The 20,850-nt window shown below is 44.8% G+C and overlaps 1 protein-coding gene across 12 annotated transcripts in view; it reads left to right on the forward strand.

Annotated features, from left to right (window-relative positions):
• The window catches only part of MAP4 (microtubule associated protein 4), a 116,058-nt gene that overhangs the window by 87,116 nt on the left and 8,092 nt on the right, over nucleotides 1-20,850 (forward strand). For 4 of the 12 annotated variants that reach the window (XM_058678693.1, XM_058678694.1, XM_058678697.1 and 1 more), the window contains 5 exons: nucleotides 14,362-14,468; nucleotides 15,068-15,286; nucleotides 18,211-18,394; nucleotides 18,966-19,025; nucleotides 19,142-19,431. In XM_058678693.1, coding sequence (XP_058534676.1) covers nucleotides 14,362-14,468; nucleotides 15,068-15,286; nucleotides 18,211-18,394; nucleotides 18,966-19,025; nucleotides 19,142-19,431 — 860 coding nt within the window. Of the gene's footprint in view, nucleotides 1-7,672; nucleotides 9,459-14,361; nucleotides 14,469-15,067; nucleotides 15,287-18,210; nucleotides 18,395-18,965; nucleotides 19,026-19,141; nucleotides 19,432-20,509; nucleotides 20,624-20,850 lie in introns of those variants that run through there. The other 8 variants (XM_058678690.1, XM_058678691.1, XM_058678695.1 and 5 more) reach the window with 5 other exon arrangements.

Consider the following 20,850-nt stretch of genomic DNA (forward strand, 5'->3'; position numbering starts at 1 on the left):
GTTTTTTGGTTCAGTGTGTATTGTGCTGAGTGTATTGAGTTTCCAGATTGCTTTTGTGTTAAACTTCAAAGATGTGTTTTCCATTGGGAAATGGTAGCCTCAAACCAGCAGGGGTAGACACCAACTGTGTGTTTCTTCTGGTTGAAAATGACGTCTCAGATGTGCAGCCATGTTTTTTGATCAGCTGATTGCTTGCATCCATTGGCCAATAGTTGCTTGTGAGTTAGAGTTTTGGACATTGTCTGTGTCCACGGAATTGTCCATAAAATGTGTCCATGTTGAATCCTTCATAATTTTTTCCTTTTTAGCTCTAGTAAGTGAAGTGATTGGAATGAGGTTGATGAAATAAATGGTTTTTAAGACTTAGAAATGTCAAGAGTCCTTGCCATCTGAAAATGTACAACTAATCAAGGTTTTCACAGCCTACAAATGACATTTTCTCCATCACTGCTTCTCAGCTTACATGATGCAACTACTAACTTCAGTAACTTTTTTTTTTTTTAACTTTAGTAACTTTTAAAAAAAAGTGCTTGCTCTGGCTGGCCAGTCAGGCTGGAGAAGCTCGTCTTAAGCTTATGTTCTGCATGGACATGTTCTTTTGCATAAAACTTGGGCTCTGCATGAATTTATATCCAGTTACAAACTTTCTGTGTGAGTTAAGAATGCTGAAGGGTTTTATTTGCATGTTTTTTTATCTGTTCTCTTTTTATCTTCTTTCTGTTAGCAACCATATTACCAAGGCGGAATTACCAAGCACAGTAGTATCATACATGGCAGCTCTGCTGCCCCTGGATTGGCTGTGATTCTCATGTCTTGTACTCTTTTTTTTTTGTCTTGTTCTCTTTTGTTCTGAGAGTGTATGCTCTTACCTGTAGTTTTCAGTGTTGACAGTAAAGATACTATTATTAGTGACATTAATGAAGACAATAACACCTATCGTCATTTGTGAAGATTATGTATCTGATTATCTGGGAGCTAATCGCATGTGATTCATTTCATAGATGAGGAAATTATGACTCTGGAAGCCAGGGTCACGTAGATCGTAAAGAGGCAGGGCTTGAGTGTGAACCCAAGTCTTCCTGACACTAAAGCCCAGACTTTATTTGTTCTTGAAGTTTCAAATGCTTCCAGATGTAAGCTGATAATTAGTAATTAAATGTTTTTACTTTGGTAGCTTTGCACTTTTCTAGCTGGAGTGCATAAATGGTGACTCAAAGGTTCGTTTTGAATGCAGTGAAGTCTAGATCTCCTGAGAGCCCAGTGTTTTATTTCCCAGAGTCTGTATTTGGCATGTTCAGGGGTTGTTCTTAATACATAGCCTAGAGCTTTATGTGCTTCTGTTGCCCAGTGACACTGTTGGGATTACACACAAATTATCACTTGCTGATCTGAATCTGATTTAGAAGTAGAGGAAGTGGATATATCAGTAAAGTCTCTTCTACCTTAAACTTCTAAGTTTAAGGGATCTTGATTGGAGGAACCCTTCCCATATTAGAGAGATTATCATAGACAGGAAAAATTAATGGGATATCTCGTGGAGGATGAACTGAAGTTGTCAGAAAAGGACTTCTTGACTGTTTTTGTGATAGGATGCATGTTTGGAAGGATGTGACATTTTCAGATAGGATCCCTATAGACAGGCCCTTCCCTTGCCATTCTGAAGCCAGGCTTCCCTTTTAATTTGACTTAATTTCTTTCTCTTCAATTTGCTTAAGGCCGTCAACTGCCTTCCAACAGCTGGGAATGTCAGTTTACAGTAGGAAATTTTCTTGGTGTGAAACTTGGAGTAATTTATAGACCCAGAATTCTAACAGTTTCAAGGCCCTTGTATATAAATAAAATATGCTCAGCAGATGAGAATCCACTTGTAATCTTAGTACTTGCTACTATTTTACTACTGGAGAAATACCCATTTGGTGATGTCTTAACAATAGTACAATTTGTGAAGTTCTCTTCCATATTGCTCTACTTCTACTCCTGTCTTGTTCTGTTTTTTTCTTTGCACTGGTATGTAATGGAAAATATTGGAACTCATAAGTGTAACAGAACTGAGAAATCGGTACCATTTCTTTAAAATAATTAATGCTTTAAAAAAATTTTTTTTATTTGAAAGGCAAAGTTACAGAGATGAAAAGATAGGAAGAGAGATCTTCTAGACACTGGTTCATTCCCCAAATGACTGCAGCTGCCAGAACTATCCTGATCTGAAGCCAGGAACCTGGAGCTTCTTCCAGCTCTCCCACATGGGTAGAGGGGTACAAGGATTTGATCCATTCTCTTCTGCTTTCCCAGGTGTATCAGCAGGGAGCTCAATAGGAAATGGGGCAGCCAGGACTATTTCAACTTTAAGTATGAAAAAATTCTGTGTGGTCAATGCTCATGTTACTGTTTATCCTACTTTACAAGGGGGTGAGTCTCCTCACATTCTCGTGCCTCTCACTTTTGTCCTCTGACTGACAAATAACATTGGAGCCATTAGAAAATAAATGATAAGATGTACAACTTACAGCTTCTGGTTTCGGTGCTGCCAGGTAATTTTCTTAAAACACGGAAAGGATGGGCCCGATGTGGTAGCCTAGCAGCTAAAGTCCTCGCCTTGCACATGCCAGGCTCCCATATGGTTGGGTACAGGTTCATATCCTAGCAATTCCCTTTCCCCTCCAGCTCCCTGCTTTTGGCTTGGGGAAATAGTCGAGGATGGCCCAAAGCCTGGGGACCCTGCACCGGCATGGGAGACTCAGAAGAGGCTCCTGGCTTTAGATTGGCTGAATTCCAGCTGTTGTGGCCGCTGGAGGAATGAGTAATCAGATGGAAGATCTTCCTCTGTCTTTCCTCTTCTCTGTGTATCTGACTTTCTAACAAAAATAAATAAATCTTTTTAAAATATATGGAAAGGATATGACAGGTTGATGCAGTAGGTAAACCTGCCACTTTGGATGCCTGCAGACCATGTGGTTGTATGGTGAGGTGGAATCCTGCCTCTGTTTCTCTAGCTTTCTTGTTAATGGATTGTCAACAAGCTAGTTTATTTTGTGACTTGACACAGATCAGATGATCGTCTTTTTAATTTTTGTTCCATTTGTTTTTTAGTGTTTGTAAATAAATCAGAATAGTGACTTTCTGATTTAAATGTACTAAGAAATGTTTCTACAATTCTATAGGCTTTGGTTTTGAAATCTATTTGCATATTCGGGTTCTTAGGTAAATACATGCATCATTTACTTCTAGGTAAGAAATCAGTTTGTAACATCACCACTTTCTAGTTTTGTAAGTAAAGAGCATCATGAGTTACTATAATCAGTAAAATTATTAACTTGGATAATAATGATAATTTATTAGAATTATTCTGAGAGACAGTAACAATGAACAGTTGGTATGTTCAGGGAACTAATGTTGCCTTGGTAACTGCTAAAAATGCAGAGAAACCAGAGCCACAAATACGAAAGCAAAGCCCTGAACAGGTTAACTAGCTCTAGGCACAGTGTTAAAACACAAACATCTGCCACTAAATGTGCTGTGATCAGAGAGCCTAATCTGCTGTAGAAGACCCGGAGATTGGATGTGTTATTGTATGTCTAAATCCTAGAAACCACCTTCTGATCAGATACACAAGCACCTATGCACTTTGCACGCAGAGTGGAAGAGAACCTCAAATTTTTTTTTTAATTAATTTGCATTATGTGACACACATTTTTTTTTTTTGCACTGGAATTCCCCCCACCCCTCCCCAAACCCTCCCCCCCCCCAAGAACCTCAAATTTTTAAGCTTAAAGGACATTCCAGGGCCCGGCGGCATGGCCTAGCGGCTAAAGTCCTCACCTTGAACGCCCCAGGATCCCATATGGGCGCCGGTTCTAATCCCGGCAGCTCCACTTCCCATCCAGCTCCCTGCTTGTGGCCTGGGAAAGCAGTCGAGGACGGCCCAATGCTTTGGGACCCTGCACCCGCGTGGGAGACCTGGAGGAGGTTCCTGGTTCCCGGCTTCGGATCGGCGCAGTACCGGCCGTTGCGGCTCACCTGGGGAGTGAATCATCGGACGGAAGATCTTCCTCTCTGTCTCTCCTCCTCTCTGTATGTCTGACTTTGTAACAAAATAAATAAATCTTAAAAAAAAAAAAAAAAGGACACTCCAGATTTCCAACCTTTGGGATCAGTTGACAGAGTTTTAATGATAAAGGCTATACATAAAGAATGCAAACAGGATCCGTCTATTCTTCTGCCAAGCATGTCTATTTTTTTTTCTAAGATTTATTTATTTCATTACAAAGTCAGATATACAGAGAGGAGAGACAGAGAGGAAGATCTTCCGTCCGTTGAATCACTCCCCAGGTGAGCCGCAACGGCCGGTGCGCCCATCCGAAGCCGGGAACCAGGAACCTCTTCCAGGTCTCCCACGTGGGTGCAGGGTCCCAATGCATTGGGCCGTCCTCGACTGCTTTCCCAGGCCACAAGCAGGGAGCTGGATGGGAGGTGGAGCTGCCGGGATTAGAACCGGTGCCCATATGGGATCCTGGGGCGTTCAAGGTGAGGACTTTAGCCGCGAGACTATGCTGCCGGGCCCCAAGCATGTCTTTCTAGAGAGTCAGTTTATAGCCAGCAGAAATGGACAGCTCCAGAAAAAGCATATAAAATCAAAAAATTTATTGTGTTGTGGCTGCACAGTGACTCAACAGGCCAGTCCTTCCGCCCTACAATGCTGGTATCCCATTTGGGTGTTGGTTCATATCCTGACTACTCACTTATCATCCACTTATGGTCATGGGCAGCAGTGAAAGATCACCCAAAGCCTTGGGACCCTGCACGCATATGGGGTACTCAGACTCCTGGCTCCTGGCTTTGAATTGACTTTATTCCTGCTATTATGGCCATTTTTGCCGTTTTTTTTTTTTAATTTATTTATTTTTATTGCAAAGTCAGATATATAGGGACTACGAGAAGAGAGAGAGAGGAAGATTTTCCATCCGATGACTCGCTCCCCAAGTGGGCACAATGCCTGGAGTTGTGCCAGTCTGAAACCAGGAGCCTTGAGCTCTTTCAGGTCTCCCACATGGATGCAGGGTCCAAAAACTTTGGGCCGTCCTCAACTGCTTCCCCAGGCCACAAGCAGGGAGCTGGATGGGAAGCAGGGCAATCAGGATTAGAACCAGGGCTCATATGAGATCCTGGTGCATGTAAAGCGAGATTCTCAGCATCTGAGCTACCATACCAGGCCCATGACCGTTTAAAAAGATCTGATATATCAAGAGTTGTAATATTAAGGAAAAAAAACGAGCATTTTGATTCCATATCCCTAGACGGGGTAGAATACTATGAAAATAGGAAGGGCTCAATCTGGCAGAGACTTGAGGAACAACCCCTAAAGTTACTTTTTTATGTTTTTTAGGATTTATTTATTTCAGGTCCTGGCGTGGTAGCCTACTGGCTAAAGTCCCCGCCTTGCCTACACTGTGATCCACTATGGGCTCCAGTTCTGTCCCGGTTTCCCCGCTTCCTTTCCAGCTCCCTGTTTGTGGCCTGGGAAAGCAGTAGAGGACGGCTCAAAGCCTTGGAGCCCTGCACTTGCTTTGGAATCCCAGAAGAGGCTTCTGGCTTCAGAGTGGCAAAACTCCGGGCTTTGTGGCCACTTGGGGAGTGAATCAGCAGACGAAAGATCTTGCTCTCTATCTTTCTTCCTCCCTTTATATCAGTCTTCTCAATTAAAACCTTTTTAAAAAATATTTATTTATCTGTTTGTTGTTATTGGAAAGGCAGAATTGCTGAGTAGAGTGACAGAAACATCTGGGATCTGTTGCTTTACTCTCCAGGTGGCCACAACTACCAGAGCTAAGCCAGCCTGAAGCCAGGAGCCAGAAGCTTCTTCTGGGCCTCCCACCTGGTTGCAGCAGCTCAAGCACTTGGACTATCTACTGCTTTCCTAGGCCACCAACAGGGAGGTGGATGGTTAATGGAGCAGCCAGGACACAAACTGGCACCTATGTGGGATCCTGGCTCTTCAAGAAGCAGGATTAGCCAGTTGAATTAATACGCTGGGTCCTGCTAGTGGCCTTTGGATAGTAATGACAGATGATGAAAGTATTTGGACCCTAATATGGAATTACTAATGAGTAAAATTCCTTGCTCTTGTCTTTTCCCTGGCCTGGTCCATTGACAACCATCTACAGAGTAAACCAGTGGATGGAAGATGGGTATATATATTTTGGTATAAAACATGTTTGTTTGAAAATACACTTTTCCATGAAAAAATGATGGCCAACTCAGGTTGTGACTTTGTTCAAACATGCTGCTCTTTGCTCCAGACATGCTTCTGCCAACAGGCAGGTTGCATGAAGCAAGAGGGTTACTGAGCATATGGCCCTGGTGCCCCAGGTTAAGATATACTGTGACCTAACAGCAGGCCTGTGGTTGCTTGAATGTGTGTTTCAGTCATTTTTAATGAGATGTGAGTGTGTTAAAAATGTAAAAGGCATGTTTCTAGTTCCCTCATTTTTTTTAATTGCAAAGTCAGATATACAGTGAGGAAGATCTTCTGTCCACTGATTCACTCCTCAAGTGGCTGCAGCAGCCGGAGTTGAGCCAATCCTAAGACAGGAGCCAGGAGCTTCTTCAGGTCTCCCACACAGGTGCAGGGTCCCAAAGCTTTCGGCCATGCTCTCATGCTTTCCCAGGCCAAAAGGGAGCTAGATGGGAAGCAGGGATGCCAGCCAGCATTAGAACCAGCGCCCACATGGGATCCCGGCGCATGCAAAGCAAGGACTTTAGCTGCTAGGCTACTGCTCCGTACCTTGTTCCCTCATATTTTTAAAAAAATTTTATTTATTTATATTTGACAGTTGATTAGGGTACAAAGGGTCAAGAGCTACAGGAAAGTGGTAAGACCATTGTTTCCACACTAATATCATCATTTTTTTTTTCTTCACCGTATTTCTGGGGTCGGGAAAAACAAAGAGCGAAGCCCCACCCAGCCTCCCACCCATCCCAGGTCCCTAATGTGGGGCATGCTCTGAAGGTCCTGCTCAAGCAGTTTTGATAGGTCAACAGTTCTGAATTTCTGCCATTCTCACTGTTCCAAGCACAATGAAATCTCTTCAGAGTCCACTGGCTGACAGTCTCTTCATGGTTGGGGTTCTGAGATCAGCAGTTCAGCTTGACAGCATAGTAGGCTGAAAGGGAGAGGGCTGGGGTCAGGCAGTGACCCAGCTCATCCAAGGAGCCAAAGGACCGAGATTAGGGAGAGAACTCAGTGCTTTGTGATTGGAAGAGTGTCCAGTCCCATGCGTATTTTATATTTGGAATACATATTCCCAAAGCCCTGGTCACTGGAGTCTTTAAATAAGCCATATATTAAGCGCTTTCGTGATGCACAGCTCCAGGCGGGCCCTCACTGGGATTTAGGAACCCCCATCTAGTCAATTTGCAAGTGAATTTGACAAGTTGCTGTAACAGCTTTATCTTAGAAAAGAGTACCAGCTGTTGAAGTACTACATTGAGATTTTTTCCTCCCAGAAATTTGTTGTCGTTGTTGTTATTTATGGGTTATAGATAGAGATTTGGCAAATAAGTTTTGCTTATTTTTACAACAGGTTTTTGAGTGGGTAAATATGGAAAGGTAGGCATAGTATGAGAAGTAAATGTGTGGGTAGCTATGTATCTCTGCCAGTGAAAGCCAGAATAGTTACTATCTCTGTGCCTGGATTGGCACCATACTGTATTTTAAATTGGAGATCTAAACAAGTGCAAGTTAACAGAAAATTGCAGATTTCAGTGTTATTTAGTTATGCAGAAAGCAGCAGTTTCCTTCCTTTTCATTCGTACTTGATTTCTCTTCATTTTGCTAAATACATTGTACCCTCAACTGCTTGAAGAAGCAGAAAAGTTGGGGGAAACGGGGTTTTGTCATGACTACTGGTGACTTGTTGTGACGTCACTGTAAGCCCTGTGTGATTGTAGGTGGTGTTAGCGCTCCAGGAGCGAGGGGTGGGGGAGAGCAGTGGAAGAGACGATGTCGCTGTCTGAGGAGCAGCCAGCCTCTTTCACTGCCGCGAGCAGCCAGCTCTGTCAGGGCAAGCCTGCAGAGTGCCGAATGGACTCCCCAAAAGAAATGCGTCAAGCTGGATTCGAGTGGCAGAGGACAGAGGGAACGCTGAATGAAATCGGGCTGAGTGTCAGCATGGACGGGCAGCTGAAAGATGGGCTGGTAAAGAATGCCAGCTTCCTGGAGCAGAATAAGCTCTGCCTTTTTGAGGGGAAGAGAGACAAAGAGCTCAGCAGTGAAGTACAGGACAAGGCGTATCAAGCAGCCTCAGGTCACCTTGAGAGCAGGTATGTGATTTCAGAAAACTGGCATCCCTCGAAGGGTAACTCGGTGCACCAGAAGGCAGCCGAGTTCCATCCGGAACTCACACAAGAGCCAGACAAAAGCAAAGCCAATCCAATTCAGGGGGAAGTGGCAGGGGAAAACGGGGTAGAAACCAGGAGCCAGCCAGATCTGGATTTCCCTGGAGCCGCTGATATCCCCACTGGGTTTGCCGAGAATCAGGAAACCACTGTTTGGAACCCCAACTTTCATCCTGTGGCTCCGGGATCAAAGGAGGCAACTCAAGGAAAGGAGAATGGCATCATCCCTGGCTGCACAGTGATTGGGGTGGCAAATGATATTACGAGGCGACTTGTGTTTGAGTCCCCACTAGTGGTAGCCATAGGCCCCTCAGACCCTACCTCTGAGCCTCCTGCCTCCCCCCCCAGCACAATGCTGGCACTCTCCCAGGAGTGTTTGAATGCAAGCTTGCCCTTCAGAGGCCATGATAAGGAACTGGAGAAGCTGAGTTCTACTGAAGAGGGGACTGTGATTCACCAAGCCCCTCAACAGAAAAAGGCAATACGCAGGGCTTTGTCTGAATGTTCTCACCTTTCAGTTCCCCAAGCTGTCAACCTTGCAGATAAGTACCCTGAACTTCCTGCCCGAGAAGAGTTTTCTTCTGGCCTATCGCCTCCTACTAGTGGCCCAGAACCAAGTCCTCTGCCCAGGAAACTGGGAGCCCCTGCTGTAAGGCGTTCCATGACAGTGGCGGAAGAACAGAGAGCTGTCCCCAGACTGAGTCCCTCAGAGCTGTCCGTCTTGTCTGCTACCGAGATACCTCCTTTGATCTGTGAAGACTCCGTAGCCAAGAAGAGAGAAGAGTTGACCCACTTGAACAGTAACAGCAGCAGCAGCTCTGGGAAGAAGGAATTTGGTGCCACTGGCTTGAATCTCCAATGTAAGCTAGAGCAGATTCCTGAAGGAAGCAGCAAGGAAAAGGAACAGGAAGGTTTTAGAGCAACAAAAATTGATTCATGCCCCCAAGCCTGCCAGGGAAGTGAAAAACAGCCAGGACAGTCGGCTCTGGCAGGGAAGAAAGAAATTGAGGTCACTGCAACCCAGAGTACACCATCCTTCCTGTGTGAAGAAAGCCCACGTGATGGTATGTTTCTAAATTTTGCTTCCCTTGGGAATAAGCAGACAGCAAGAAAGGTAGCAGTGTGATAGATTACCGGCAGGAGAGTTAGGCAGCTTATTGCTGTTGGAGTCTGTGACAGCAGGGGAAAAGCTTTTTCTGTTATATTGGAATCTTGCTGGGAGTGAGGGAGCAGAACAAAGTGAATCTGGCTGGGTCAAGCTGACTTGGCAGTGTGGACAGAGGGCTGACTGGAGTGCATGTGAGTCGGCATCAGAAAGTGGTGGGCATACAAGTGAAAGCCCCTTCCTTACTTGACCTCATGTCACATGCCCACCCCACCCGTATGATCCCACCCTGAGCTTCCCATTCGTGTAAACTGGGTGATTGCTGAGCTCCAAATCATCCAGTCACAAAACGGTCCCTGTGTAGCTTCACAATGGCTGTGTGAGCACTGGCCCAGCTGTCGTTCTTACACAAGCTGTGGAAGCCCTCGTTTCCATTTTGCTTTTGAGAATGTTTCATTTTGTTCAAATTGAAAGAGGTATCTCCGGCTGGTTATTTACAGTTCTTTTCTAAATGTTTGACCCAGTGTTGCTGCTGGTTTTCTCTTGTATGTATTTTGGGAGAATTTGTGGGGAGAAGAAGAAAGGGAAAGCAGACGTGGGAGGAAAGACTTGCCCCTAATAAACAGCAAGTGTGGCCGTCTTTGTGCCCGCCACCGTCTGTGCCTTTCTTCCTGACCGTTTCTTTTCTCCCCCATCCCCCAGTAGTTCTTATTGTTGGGATCTAAAGAAGCTTGTTGTCCAACTGTGAGCACAAAGGGGCATCATTCACAAACTTTTTAACAAGGATGTAAATATATTTTGTTTGCCAAAAAATAATGACTTTTTCACTTGAATCCCGTTTCCTCTGATAGTCATTCCTTTCAACACATTTCTCTGAAGATTTTATTCCTTTTCTTTGATAATAAGAAGCAGTATTTTCCAGCACAGTAAGTGGAACAGGACTCCTATTTGTAAAGGGAGATGGGTAGGAAAACATCACGCAATTCCTTCCTGATGCTTAGGACTCCAGGACCACAGAAATGCAGTTGTCTCCGTCTCTTGTTCTCTCTGACTGTGGCAGGTGTGTGAGTTGCTCAGGGATAGAACTGGTATCTTTGCATTGAGGCCCCAGTGGCCCAGTGCAGCACTGCACACTTTGAAGGTGGTAGTGAAGGAAGACTTTCAGTGTACCTTAGCAGAAATGCCTGCTTATCAAATAGAGTCCCAAATGACCGATGTATCAGCTCATCCATTCACCAGACAGTGTTTAAATACTGCATGCTAACGAGTGTGCAGATAATACTATCTAAAGATTTGCCCATTCATCATGCCTCCCATTTGCCAGTCACCAACTAGACATTGTGAATTATTCTTGTCCTGAAGGAGTTTATGGTAGACGAGGTGGAAGGGGTGACAGGAGGGCAGATTGTGACTCACAATAATGTTTTGGAAAAGGTGGTATTTGAGCTGAGCCTTGGAAAACTAGGATGCTAAGGTGAAAGGAGACCTTTCACACCAAGGGGTCTCCTGTAAGCAAAGGCTTAAATAAGGCACTAACTGTTAGACTAAACAACAGCAATTGAGTCTTTAATAGGGTATTCTTATTAGGTAGGTATTTGCAAAGAAAGATAATACTCAGAAAATCTGATTTTTAAAAAAAGATTTATTAATTTTTATTGCAAAATCAGATATACAGAGAGGAGAGATGGAGCAGATCTTCCATCTGCTGATTCACTCCCCAAGTGGCCGCAACAGCTGAAGCTGAGCAAATCTGGAGCCAGTAACCAGTAGCCAAGAGCTTCTTCCGGGTCTCCCACGTGGGTGCAGGGTCTCAAGACTTTGGGCCATCCTCGACTGCTTTCCCAGGCCACAGACAAGGAGCTGGATGGGAAGCAGGGCTACTGGGACATGAACCAGCACTCATATGGGATCCTGGCACATTCAAGGCGAGGACTTTAGCTTTTGTGCTACTGCACTGGGCTCCTGGTTTGTTTTTTAAAAGAAGTGTTTATATATACTCTTCTACATAGAAGGACTCTCAGGGCAGTCTTTTGGCTCTGTAGCTAATGTTTCTGGAACTTCTTCCCTCTACCCCACACACTTGTCCCTTTGAATTTCCTTCTCAAAATTATGTTTTTTCTGTCTTAACTTGTTTTTTTGTATATAATGGGGTAAGCCGTTACTCCATTTCCAACTTGCTTAAACATTAATGTCCCTTAGTAAACCTCTTTATATATATATACACACACACAGAGTTATATTTTCAATTTTTATTTGAAAGGCAGATTTACAAAGGGGAGAGACAAAGTCCTCACGTTGCAAATGCCAGGATCCCATATCAGTGCCGGTTCAAATCCCTGCATCCCCGCTTCTCATTCAGTTCCCTGCTTGTGGCCTGAGAAAGCCTTGTTACCCTGCACCCATGTGAGGAACCCAGAGGAAGCTCCTGGCTCCTGGCTTCAGATCAGCCCAGTTGCAGCCGTTGCTGTTGCTTGGGAAGCAATCAGCGAATGGAAGATTATTCTGTTTGTCTCCTTTCTCTGTATATCTGACTTTGCAATAAAAATATATAAATATGTTTTTAAAAAACTGCTTGATAATTGAACAAAAATTATAACAATCTAATAAAATGCTCAAGACTGAGAGGTTCAAGTAACGACTGCTCCACTCCCAGTCCAGTTGCCTGCTAATGTGTCTAGAAATGCAGCAGATGGCTCAAGTCCTGAACCCTTGCCACTCATGTGGGAGACTGCAAGGAGACTGCTTTCACTGGCCCAACCCTTGTCATTGGGCCATTTGGGGAGTGAACAAGTGAATGGAAGGTAACTCTTTATCTCTGCCTCTCTTTTTCTTCTCTCTTCTTTCCCTCCCTTCTTCTCCCCTCTCATCCTTTCCCTTTCCTGTCTCTGCTTTCAAATAGATTGAATGTTGCTATAAAGATGGAGATCATGTGATTGACTTTGCCTAAGCTTTAGGGCTTTTCCTTAGAAAAGGATCTGAGGTGGATAGGGCTGAAAGAGTTATATCTTGTTAGTGATGGTACAAAACAATGTAAAATTGCATAGAAATGCACACACAAATGAGTATTTGTAAGACCGGAAACAAATGAATAATCTCTGTGGACTGTACCGATTGATACCTTTGTCCTGATTTTGATAGTATTCGGTAATTGTGCAAGATGGCATTTCTGTGGTATTTTCTACGAATGTCTAGTTATTTCCCAGAAAGCTTTTTAATTGTTATTAATCCATGTATTTGAAAAACAATGAGACAAACAGGTATACAGAGAGCTGAGGGTTGACTCCCATCCACTGATGTGTACTTGCCTGAATGGCCTCAACGCCCAGAAACACAGCTGAAGCTGGGCATTCAGTCTAGGTCTCCTGTGTGGGTGGCAGGAAGCCAGGATGTGGCTGTTGCTTCCCAGGGTCTGCATTAGCCAGAAGCTGGAATGGAGAGCCACAGCAGAGAATCAGTTGTGATGATTCTAAACTCTGTGTGTGTGTGTGTTTTATAGCCACCCTCTCTTCCTGCCCAGTCCCTTTTCTGAACAAATGGCTTCCTGATTTACATATTGCTCACCACCTTGTTTTTGTTTTATAGTTTGTTTGTTTATTTGTTTAGCTTAGTAGGATCATTTTATATCTAACCAAAAAAAGTTTCTCCATGATTCTCTAACTAGTTTTTCGTATTGGCAGATTTGGAAGTTGTTCATCCCTAGGCGCTCTAGGCTCTAATTTGTCACTTTGCAGGTGTGGATATCTGCCTGTGAGTTGGGTTTCTACAGCACTTGCCCTTGGTAAAATCACTGCCACACTACCCTGCCTATGAATTGTACCAGTCCTACACAGCCTCCCCTTGTGGTCCATGTGTCTCCTGTGGTTATTTTCAAGTATATGTTAGGTTAATCATGGGATTTCAGTGTCTTCATTTATCTTATTGTACTTACTATCAAGCATATTTTTGTGTTTTCAAAGCACATTTGTATTTTTTTTTTAATAAACTGTCTTTTACTCATTTATCTGGTGGATAGTCGGCCTTAGGAATTACTGATTTGTAGAGATAATTTATGAAATGGGGTCTTCGGTATGAGGTTTAGATAATTTTTTTGCCTGTTTGAAATTTGGCTTTTGACTTGAGTTCTGTTTTTGGATTTTTTTTTCCACGTTGAAGTTTGCTATTTTCCTTTAGTGAAGCTTAACCTTTTATGCTTCTGGCTTTTGTGCTTGCCACACTAAGATTACCAAGTTGCATGATATTATAACACTTTCAGATCTGAGTCTACAGAAGCTTGCCACACAGAGGAGGCTATGCAGCCTGAGACTGTAGATCTCCTTTCTGGTCCCGGGTAGGGTTCCGTGAGTCCCCTCAGCCTTGTTGAAAATTTGGGTCACTGCTAGATCTAGAGCGAGTTAATCTTACATCCTCTATAAAATGGTTCTTTACAAGGAGAGGAAGTAAGGGGAGGACATTGAATGACCATCTGGCTGTGACCCCATCTCTCAGCCACCTTTGTTCCAAGACTCTGGTTGAATAGTGTTGTCCCCTGTGTTCCAGGAGCTGGTAGTTTGATGATAGAACCCCTTTTGCTGGTCTCCAGGGAAAGGAAGCCAAACTTGAAGAGCTGTTTCCTTCTTCTGGTTATTTGTGCAAATTTGATTTAGATTACTGCTCCACAGGGACAAGTCACCTAAGTGTTTGGAATCTGAAACTGTCCTCTGTTGCAGTGAGAATCTGGGTGTCTTGTCCATGTTTTAGCAGCACAACCTGTAGATTTTTTTTCAGAATGAGGTGCTCCTGTGGTCTGTCTTTGCTAAGCCATGCATTTTCAATATGGATATGAAAAGCATTGGTTTAGAATAATTCCCACTCATCCCACTTAGGAGTAGCCCGACCGGATGAAGGACGGCCTGCTGTGAGTGTGACCGGAAATGACATCACCACCCCACCAAACAAGGAGCTCCCACCAAGCCCAGAGAAGAAAACAAAGGTAAGTACCCAAATGCCAGTTATGTTTCATTGCTGTGTTTCTTGTTTTTTTTTTTTTTTTTTTTTTTTGCAGTATCTTCTGCTATTATTGCTCAAATCATGAATGAAATGTCTTTTTTTCTGAGCTGTTTTGAGTCCTTCTTTAAGCTTGGATATGGTTAGAAAGTATCGTACATTGCTATTTTACTATAATAGCCTCACCCAGACTTACCAGGTGCTGGCAGTTGCTGCAGTGTTCCGATGCCACACTTAGTAAATAATGGCTTAATTACTTGCTAATGATTTTCTGTATAGAATTATTGCAGCTACCAAAAATTAGCTATCTAAAGCTGCTACTGAATTTAAATCTTCAGGTGCCAAACTGCTTAATGGCACTGTCATTAAGGCGGTTTCCATCCTGGAGTTGCCACTGTTTTCTGAGCTCAGAAGAAAAGAGTGCAAGTTTTCATTTGCATCTATCCTCATTGCTTGTAATTTTACTTTGAATTGTGCAATTTATACTTTATTTTAATTTGTTTTTATTCTTGTCTGTGTGTTTTGATGTTCTTTTTTTAAATCAAAAATTTAAATAAAAAAAAAAAACCAACAACCAACCTAAAGCTTTTGGCTTCTACACAACCTGCAAAGACTTCAACAACATCGAAAGCCAAAACACAGCCCACTTCTCTCCCTAAGCAGCCAGCTCCCACCACCAGTGGTGGGATGAATAAAAAACCCATGAGCCTTGCTTCAGGCTTAGTAGCAGCTGCCCCACCCAAACGCCCTGCTGCCTCCACTGCCAGGCCTTCCACCTTACCTGCAAGAGACGCAAAGCCAAAGGTAAGCCACCATCCGAGGACTGGGCCAGGGAAAGATAGTCTTGTCCTCACCAGATGATACACTCACCCTAGTGGAGGTGGGAAAAAACATGGGCAAGGGGGAAGTGTTATTTGGACAGGGATTGCTTTAATGGCAACCATAAACCCACCCACCCCCCTTTTTTAAACCTTTCCCTAATCTGGTTAGAGGCTGCTGCCTCCCATCAACTGGAATTCCTCCTCCTTTCACAACTGTTCTTATCCTTAACCTACTAGAGAACTTATTAACTAGTTGCCCTGTTCCACATACTACCCAAACACCACTTTCATTGTAACTCCTACTTTGACTTCAGTTCTTTGTCTTCTTGTTAATGTTCCTGCGGAAATGAATTGTAGCCATTTATTGTAGCAATTCAGTTGAGCTCCTCCCACTGGTCACATCATACTCCAGGACCTTGTGATAATTTCTGGCATTAGGACCACCTCTCCTGGAGCTCCTTTGTTGCCTAGGAACTTCTCATTAGCTTTATGATTGTCCCGGAAGAAGAGGGTGGGTGGAGGCTGTGGCAGTGTTCCTTAGTATTCTGTTTGATTTAAGAAGCACTTTTAGATCAGCCTGGTAGTACTGCTAAAATTCATGGTGGGAATTAGTATTGTATGTTAAATTGTCAGTATTGTAAGTCACTCCTATAAAAACACATGATGGGACCTAGGAATTACAGTCTAGAATAAAACTCTGCACAAGAAACTCGGAAGACATATTATGGATTAGTTTATAAAATCTCACCAATTTATCTCTCACTTTCTCAGCTTGACTGTTTCTTTAACACTTTTTCTTAAAGATGTATTTATTTTTATTGGAATGTCAGATTTTTTTTACAGAGAGGAGAATTGGAGAAAAAGACCCTCTACTTGCTAGTTCACTCTCCAAGCAGCTGCAGTTGTTGAACCTAAGCTGATCCAAAGCCAGGATCCAGGAGTTTCTGGGTCTCCCACATGGGTGCAAGGTCCCAAGGCTTTGGGCCATCCTCCACCAGCTTCCCAGGCAACAAGCAGGGAGCTGGAAGGGAAGTCGAGCAGCCAGGATACAAACTTACACCCATATGGGATCCTGGCTCATGCAAGGCAAGTTCTTTAGCCACTAGACTGCTGTGTTGGGCCCTGTTTCTGTTTAACTTGAGGAAGCAGTTTGAGGGCACCAGGGAGGTGCATAGAAGTACCGTGCAGGTGCTTGCCAAGGCTTATTTAGCAGCTTTCCATGGAATGGAAGAAGGTTGCGGGGGAAGGTGCCGTGCTCAGCACCTCCGCTTCTACCCGGGTGAGGAAGCAGACTCATCCTCACACAACCTGCCGAAGTTGCTGAACTGCTATTGGAGCCGGGATCTACAACAGAGCCAGTGCTTGAGGACCCTGTACTTCATGGAAATACAATTGTTCGCACTAAAATAGGCTTTATCATTTAATTCCATTTTCCACAGACTTCTGATATACCCACACATTAGCTCTTCAGGCAGCAGTTTAAAGTACAGCTAAACTAAAGAAGAAAATCTACATTATAACTGTTACTGTTTGTCTTTTAGATAAGCAATGGAAGTATTTTGAGAGACTTAAACTAAAGTCTAATATACACACTCTTGGTATGTTGGTAGCTTTATAGAAGCAAACCAAGGAGGAGGAAAACCTATTCAGAAAAATAAGGTGGAGGTGTTCACAACAGTAGGATAGTGGCTAAAGTCCTCACCTTGCTCGGATCTCATTTGGGCACTAGTTCGTGTCCCAGCTACTCCACTTCTCATCCAGCATCCTGCTAGTGGTCTGGCAAAGCAGTCAAGGATGGTCCAAAGCCTTGGACCCTGCACCTGCATGGGAGGCTTAGAAGCTCCTGGCTCCTGACTTTGGATCAGCTCAGCACCGGCCAGTGCGACCACTTGGCGAGTAAAGCAGTGGATGGAAGATCTTGGAGTTCACACTGGTGGGAACTCTGAGGATCGTGTCAGCTTCTGCTCTCCATCCCTGGGCTGCGGCTGGTGCTCCTCAGGCGCTTGGTCATCAGTCCTGCCCCTTCCCATCCTCTGTGCTCTGCCTACCCATGCTTTGCTCCCTAGTATCACACACTCTGAAAGCTGGTCTTCAGCAATGACCTGTTCAGATTTTCCTTATCATAAAGGCTCAGAAGTCTAAGAACATACACAGAGCCGTGGCTTAAGGCTAGAGGTCAGGCTTGCCACCTACATTTGGTCAGTGTGGACAGGATGACCTCTGACTGGATGTGATTTTGGATTTTAAAGTTTTTCTTTTTTTTTTAACTTTATCCAGTCACTATCATAGGCAAATATTGGTTAGGCGGAGCCCAGTGCAGTGGCTTAGCGGCTAAAGTCCTCACCTTGAACGCCCCAGGATCCCATATCGGCGCCAGTTCTAATTGTGGCAGCCCTGCTTCCCATCCAGTCCCCTGCTTGTGGCCTGGGAAAGCAGTCGAGGACGGCCCAAAGCTTTGGGATCCTGCAGCCACATGGGAGACCTGGGAAGAAGCTCTTGGCTCCTGGCTTCAGATCATTGCAGTTCCAGCCATTGCAGCCGCTTGGGGAGTGAATCATCAGATGGAAGATCTTCCTCTCTCTCTCTCTCTCTCCCCCTCTGTATATATCTGACTTTGCAATAAAAATAATATATGTAGGTTAGGCTACAGTACCTGCAATCCTTCTTGGGCTGTCCATTTTTAATATTTCAGTTGGTTAGTGGTGGTTTGACATCCTGTTTTCCAGTGTAGCTGCCACATGGCTACTTTCAGGTGTTGTCTAGAGGACTTTGTTCTTAGACACCTGTATATTTTGCTTTTGGAAGCCGTTCATTCCATAGCTCCCCTGTGGTCTGCCCCATGCCTGTATTGAGCCCTTGTTTGGCCTCACCTGGGCTGGTGCTGACCTGCAACTCTTCTACCTGCAGTCCACTGCAGAGGCAAAGACTGCTGAGAAGCGGACTCCCCCAGCCAAGCCGGCCTCTGCCCCAGCCCTCAGACCTGGATCCAGGAGCACCCAGACTGCTCTAAAAACCACAACATCTGCCACTCCTGCTTCACCTGGGCAAAGCAGTAGGAGCCCCCCAGCACCTGTGCCCAAAAAGCCCACTAGTGAGTATTGCCTATTTTCCTTACCTGGGTTCCACTGAGCAGCTCTGGGGCCCTGGCTTTGTCCCTGCCTTAGTTTCTTCTGCCAACACCCCAATAAGTTATGCAGGCCAGCATCGAACAGTGGGAGCCTTGTTGGCCTGATAAGCATGGAAGCTTAGCAGTTGTGTTGATTCTAAAAAATGTTGAATGACTGGGACTTGGCTTTCTTGCTCCTTTCTTAGTGACTTTGTGGCACCTAGAGCCCTGTGTTCATGGGCTTGCATGATGACAAGACAGAAGTGATGTAGTTGCACGAGCATGTGTTGATGGCCTACTTTTAAGGCCACATAGAAGGTGTTGTCAGGGCTGAGGGAGAGAGAAAGACACAGCAACTGGTCTGGTGCTGCTGCTGAGGACCAGCATTTATGTGATTCAGTTGCTGCTCCACTCCCAAATACTAGCATCATGTCTGTTGGAAAGTGGACTTTTAGTCATTGTTGAATGAATAATGAACCCCACTTCGTGTTGGGTGAGCCATCTGACAGGTCAGTGGATTAAAGGTTAGGCTAACACTATGTGTTTGCCTGTGCAGCCATCAAGCCTGAGGGTAAACCTACAGACGTCAGGAAGGTGACTTCCAGGTCTGCACCAGGTAATTCTATGCCCCTACTTTGTGGAACCCTTGAATGAAGATCCACCTGTCCCCTGGCTTTAAGAGTTCAGTTCCCCTCTCCCTGAGCCATGGTCTCTCGCACCCTGCTATTACAGTTGACCTGAGTCGGTCCAAGAGCACCTCAGTTACTTCTGTGAAGAAAAGCAACACTGTCCCTGGAGCGGCTCCCTCAGCAGTGGCTCCCACGCGAGTCAAAACCACACCCACGTTACCCCGGTCCTCCACAACTTCTTCAGCTGACAAGAAGCCCACCTCCACCAAGCCCAGTGCCTCTGCTCCAAGGCTGAGCCGCCTGACAACCACTACTTCTGCCCCCGACCTGAAGAATGTTCGTTCGAAGGTCGGTTCCACAGAAAACATCAAGCACCAGCCTGGAGGTGGCCGGGTAGGTACATAGCTTGGGGTCCTGGGGGTGCCAGTCTTGGCCTCCTCTCCTGCCACAAGCAGCTAACTCAGGGTCTTGGGCATTCGAGCCTTGGCCTCTTCACCTGCCAAATTCAGCCACCACAGCAAGGAAACTGTTGGGACATCAGCTTCGTATCAGCCAATTCCTGTGTCACCCTCGGTGAAAGGGTGGCTTTAGCTCCTGTTTCCTCTTTCCATCTCAAGTTAGAAGGAATTCCTGTTTTGTGTGTTGGGGTTTGCATTTCCAATATTGTTTGAATTCTTAATGATTTTTCTACTTTACGGAAGAAACAGAAACTAATGTATACCTCTGCCAGGTAATTGATACAGGGCATGAACCCAGTTCTTCTTTTTCTGACCAGTCCTGACGGGCAGGAGGAGGAGCACCTCAGTTCGGCCTGCCATCATTTGGGTGCAGTGTCTGAATGCGAACTAGGGTGTCCTCTTGTGGCCAAAATGGGTTGTATTGTGAGCCCTAGTTTTCCTAAACCCCACGCCCAGCATCCACTTTACAGTTGTCTGGTTGTGTGTCATCCCAGAGCTCCTGTCAGCAAAGTCCATTTAAGTCCCTGCAGTGGTGTCTGTATCCCACCCTGGGAACATTTACTAACACTCAAAACCCTCTCCACTACCATCTGGGACTGGATATGTGGGTTGTTTAGGACTGTTAAAATTGAACTGGGACAGAAATGAGGCAGAGCCTGGCACATTCGGGTATCAGGGATGACATGGTGGTCTAGTCTGGAATGAGAGCCCCAGAGTGGCTTTAGGGAAACAATGGTGTGTGGTGTTCCCATTTAGTCTTCTCGGCCTACTTTGGTGCCTGATCTCTGTCAGTGGTGTCCTGCTCTCTTCTGCCTAGAACTTCGGTCTGTGGCTTCTCCCTGGACCTCCACTCTTGGTCTATCCTGGAAAATATACATCTTTCCTAGAAGCAAAGATGGCCTGCTTCTGCCTCATGGCCTGGATCCAAGTCCCCTGTTCAGCCTTCTTCCTTCCTTGGCATTTGGCTGTCATCCTCTTGGTTTGAAACTTGCCCTCCCTTTATCTCCATCCAGGCCAAAGTAGAGAAAAAAACAGAGGCAGCTGCTCCGGCTCGAAAGCCTGAACCCAATGCAGTCCCTAAAGCAGCCGGCCCAGTTGCGAGTGCACAGAAATCGCCTGCTGGGAAAGTGAGTTTTATTTAGATTTAACCTCTGGAAGGTAAAAGATGGTAAAAAAAAAAAAAAAAAAAAAAATCTTCCAGTCTGAGTCACTTGCCCCTCTCCAGCACTGTTTTCCTAACTTTACCTATTATACTTCTTCCCTGCATTCCCTTCTCTGTGTTTGGTGATTCAGCCGTTGGAAAATGTTTCTAGCAACCCTGAACGTTTATGGCATTGGGAACCCATTAACCCTT

The sequence above is a fragment of the Ochotona princeps genome, chromosome 21, assembly GCF_030435755.1.
Source record: "Ochotona princeps isolate mOchPri1 chromosome 21, mOchPri1.hap1, whole genome shotgun sequence".
Taxonomy (NCBI): Eukaryota; Metazoa; Chordata; class Mammalia; order Lagomorpha; family Ochotonidae; genus Ochotona; species Ochotona princeps.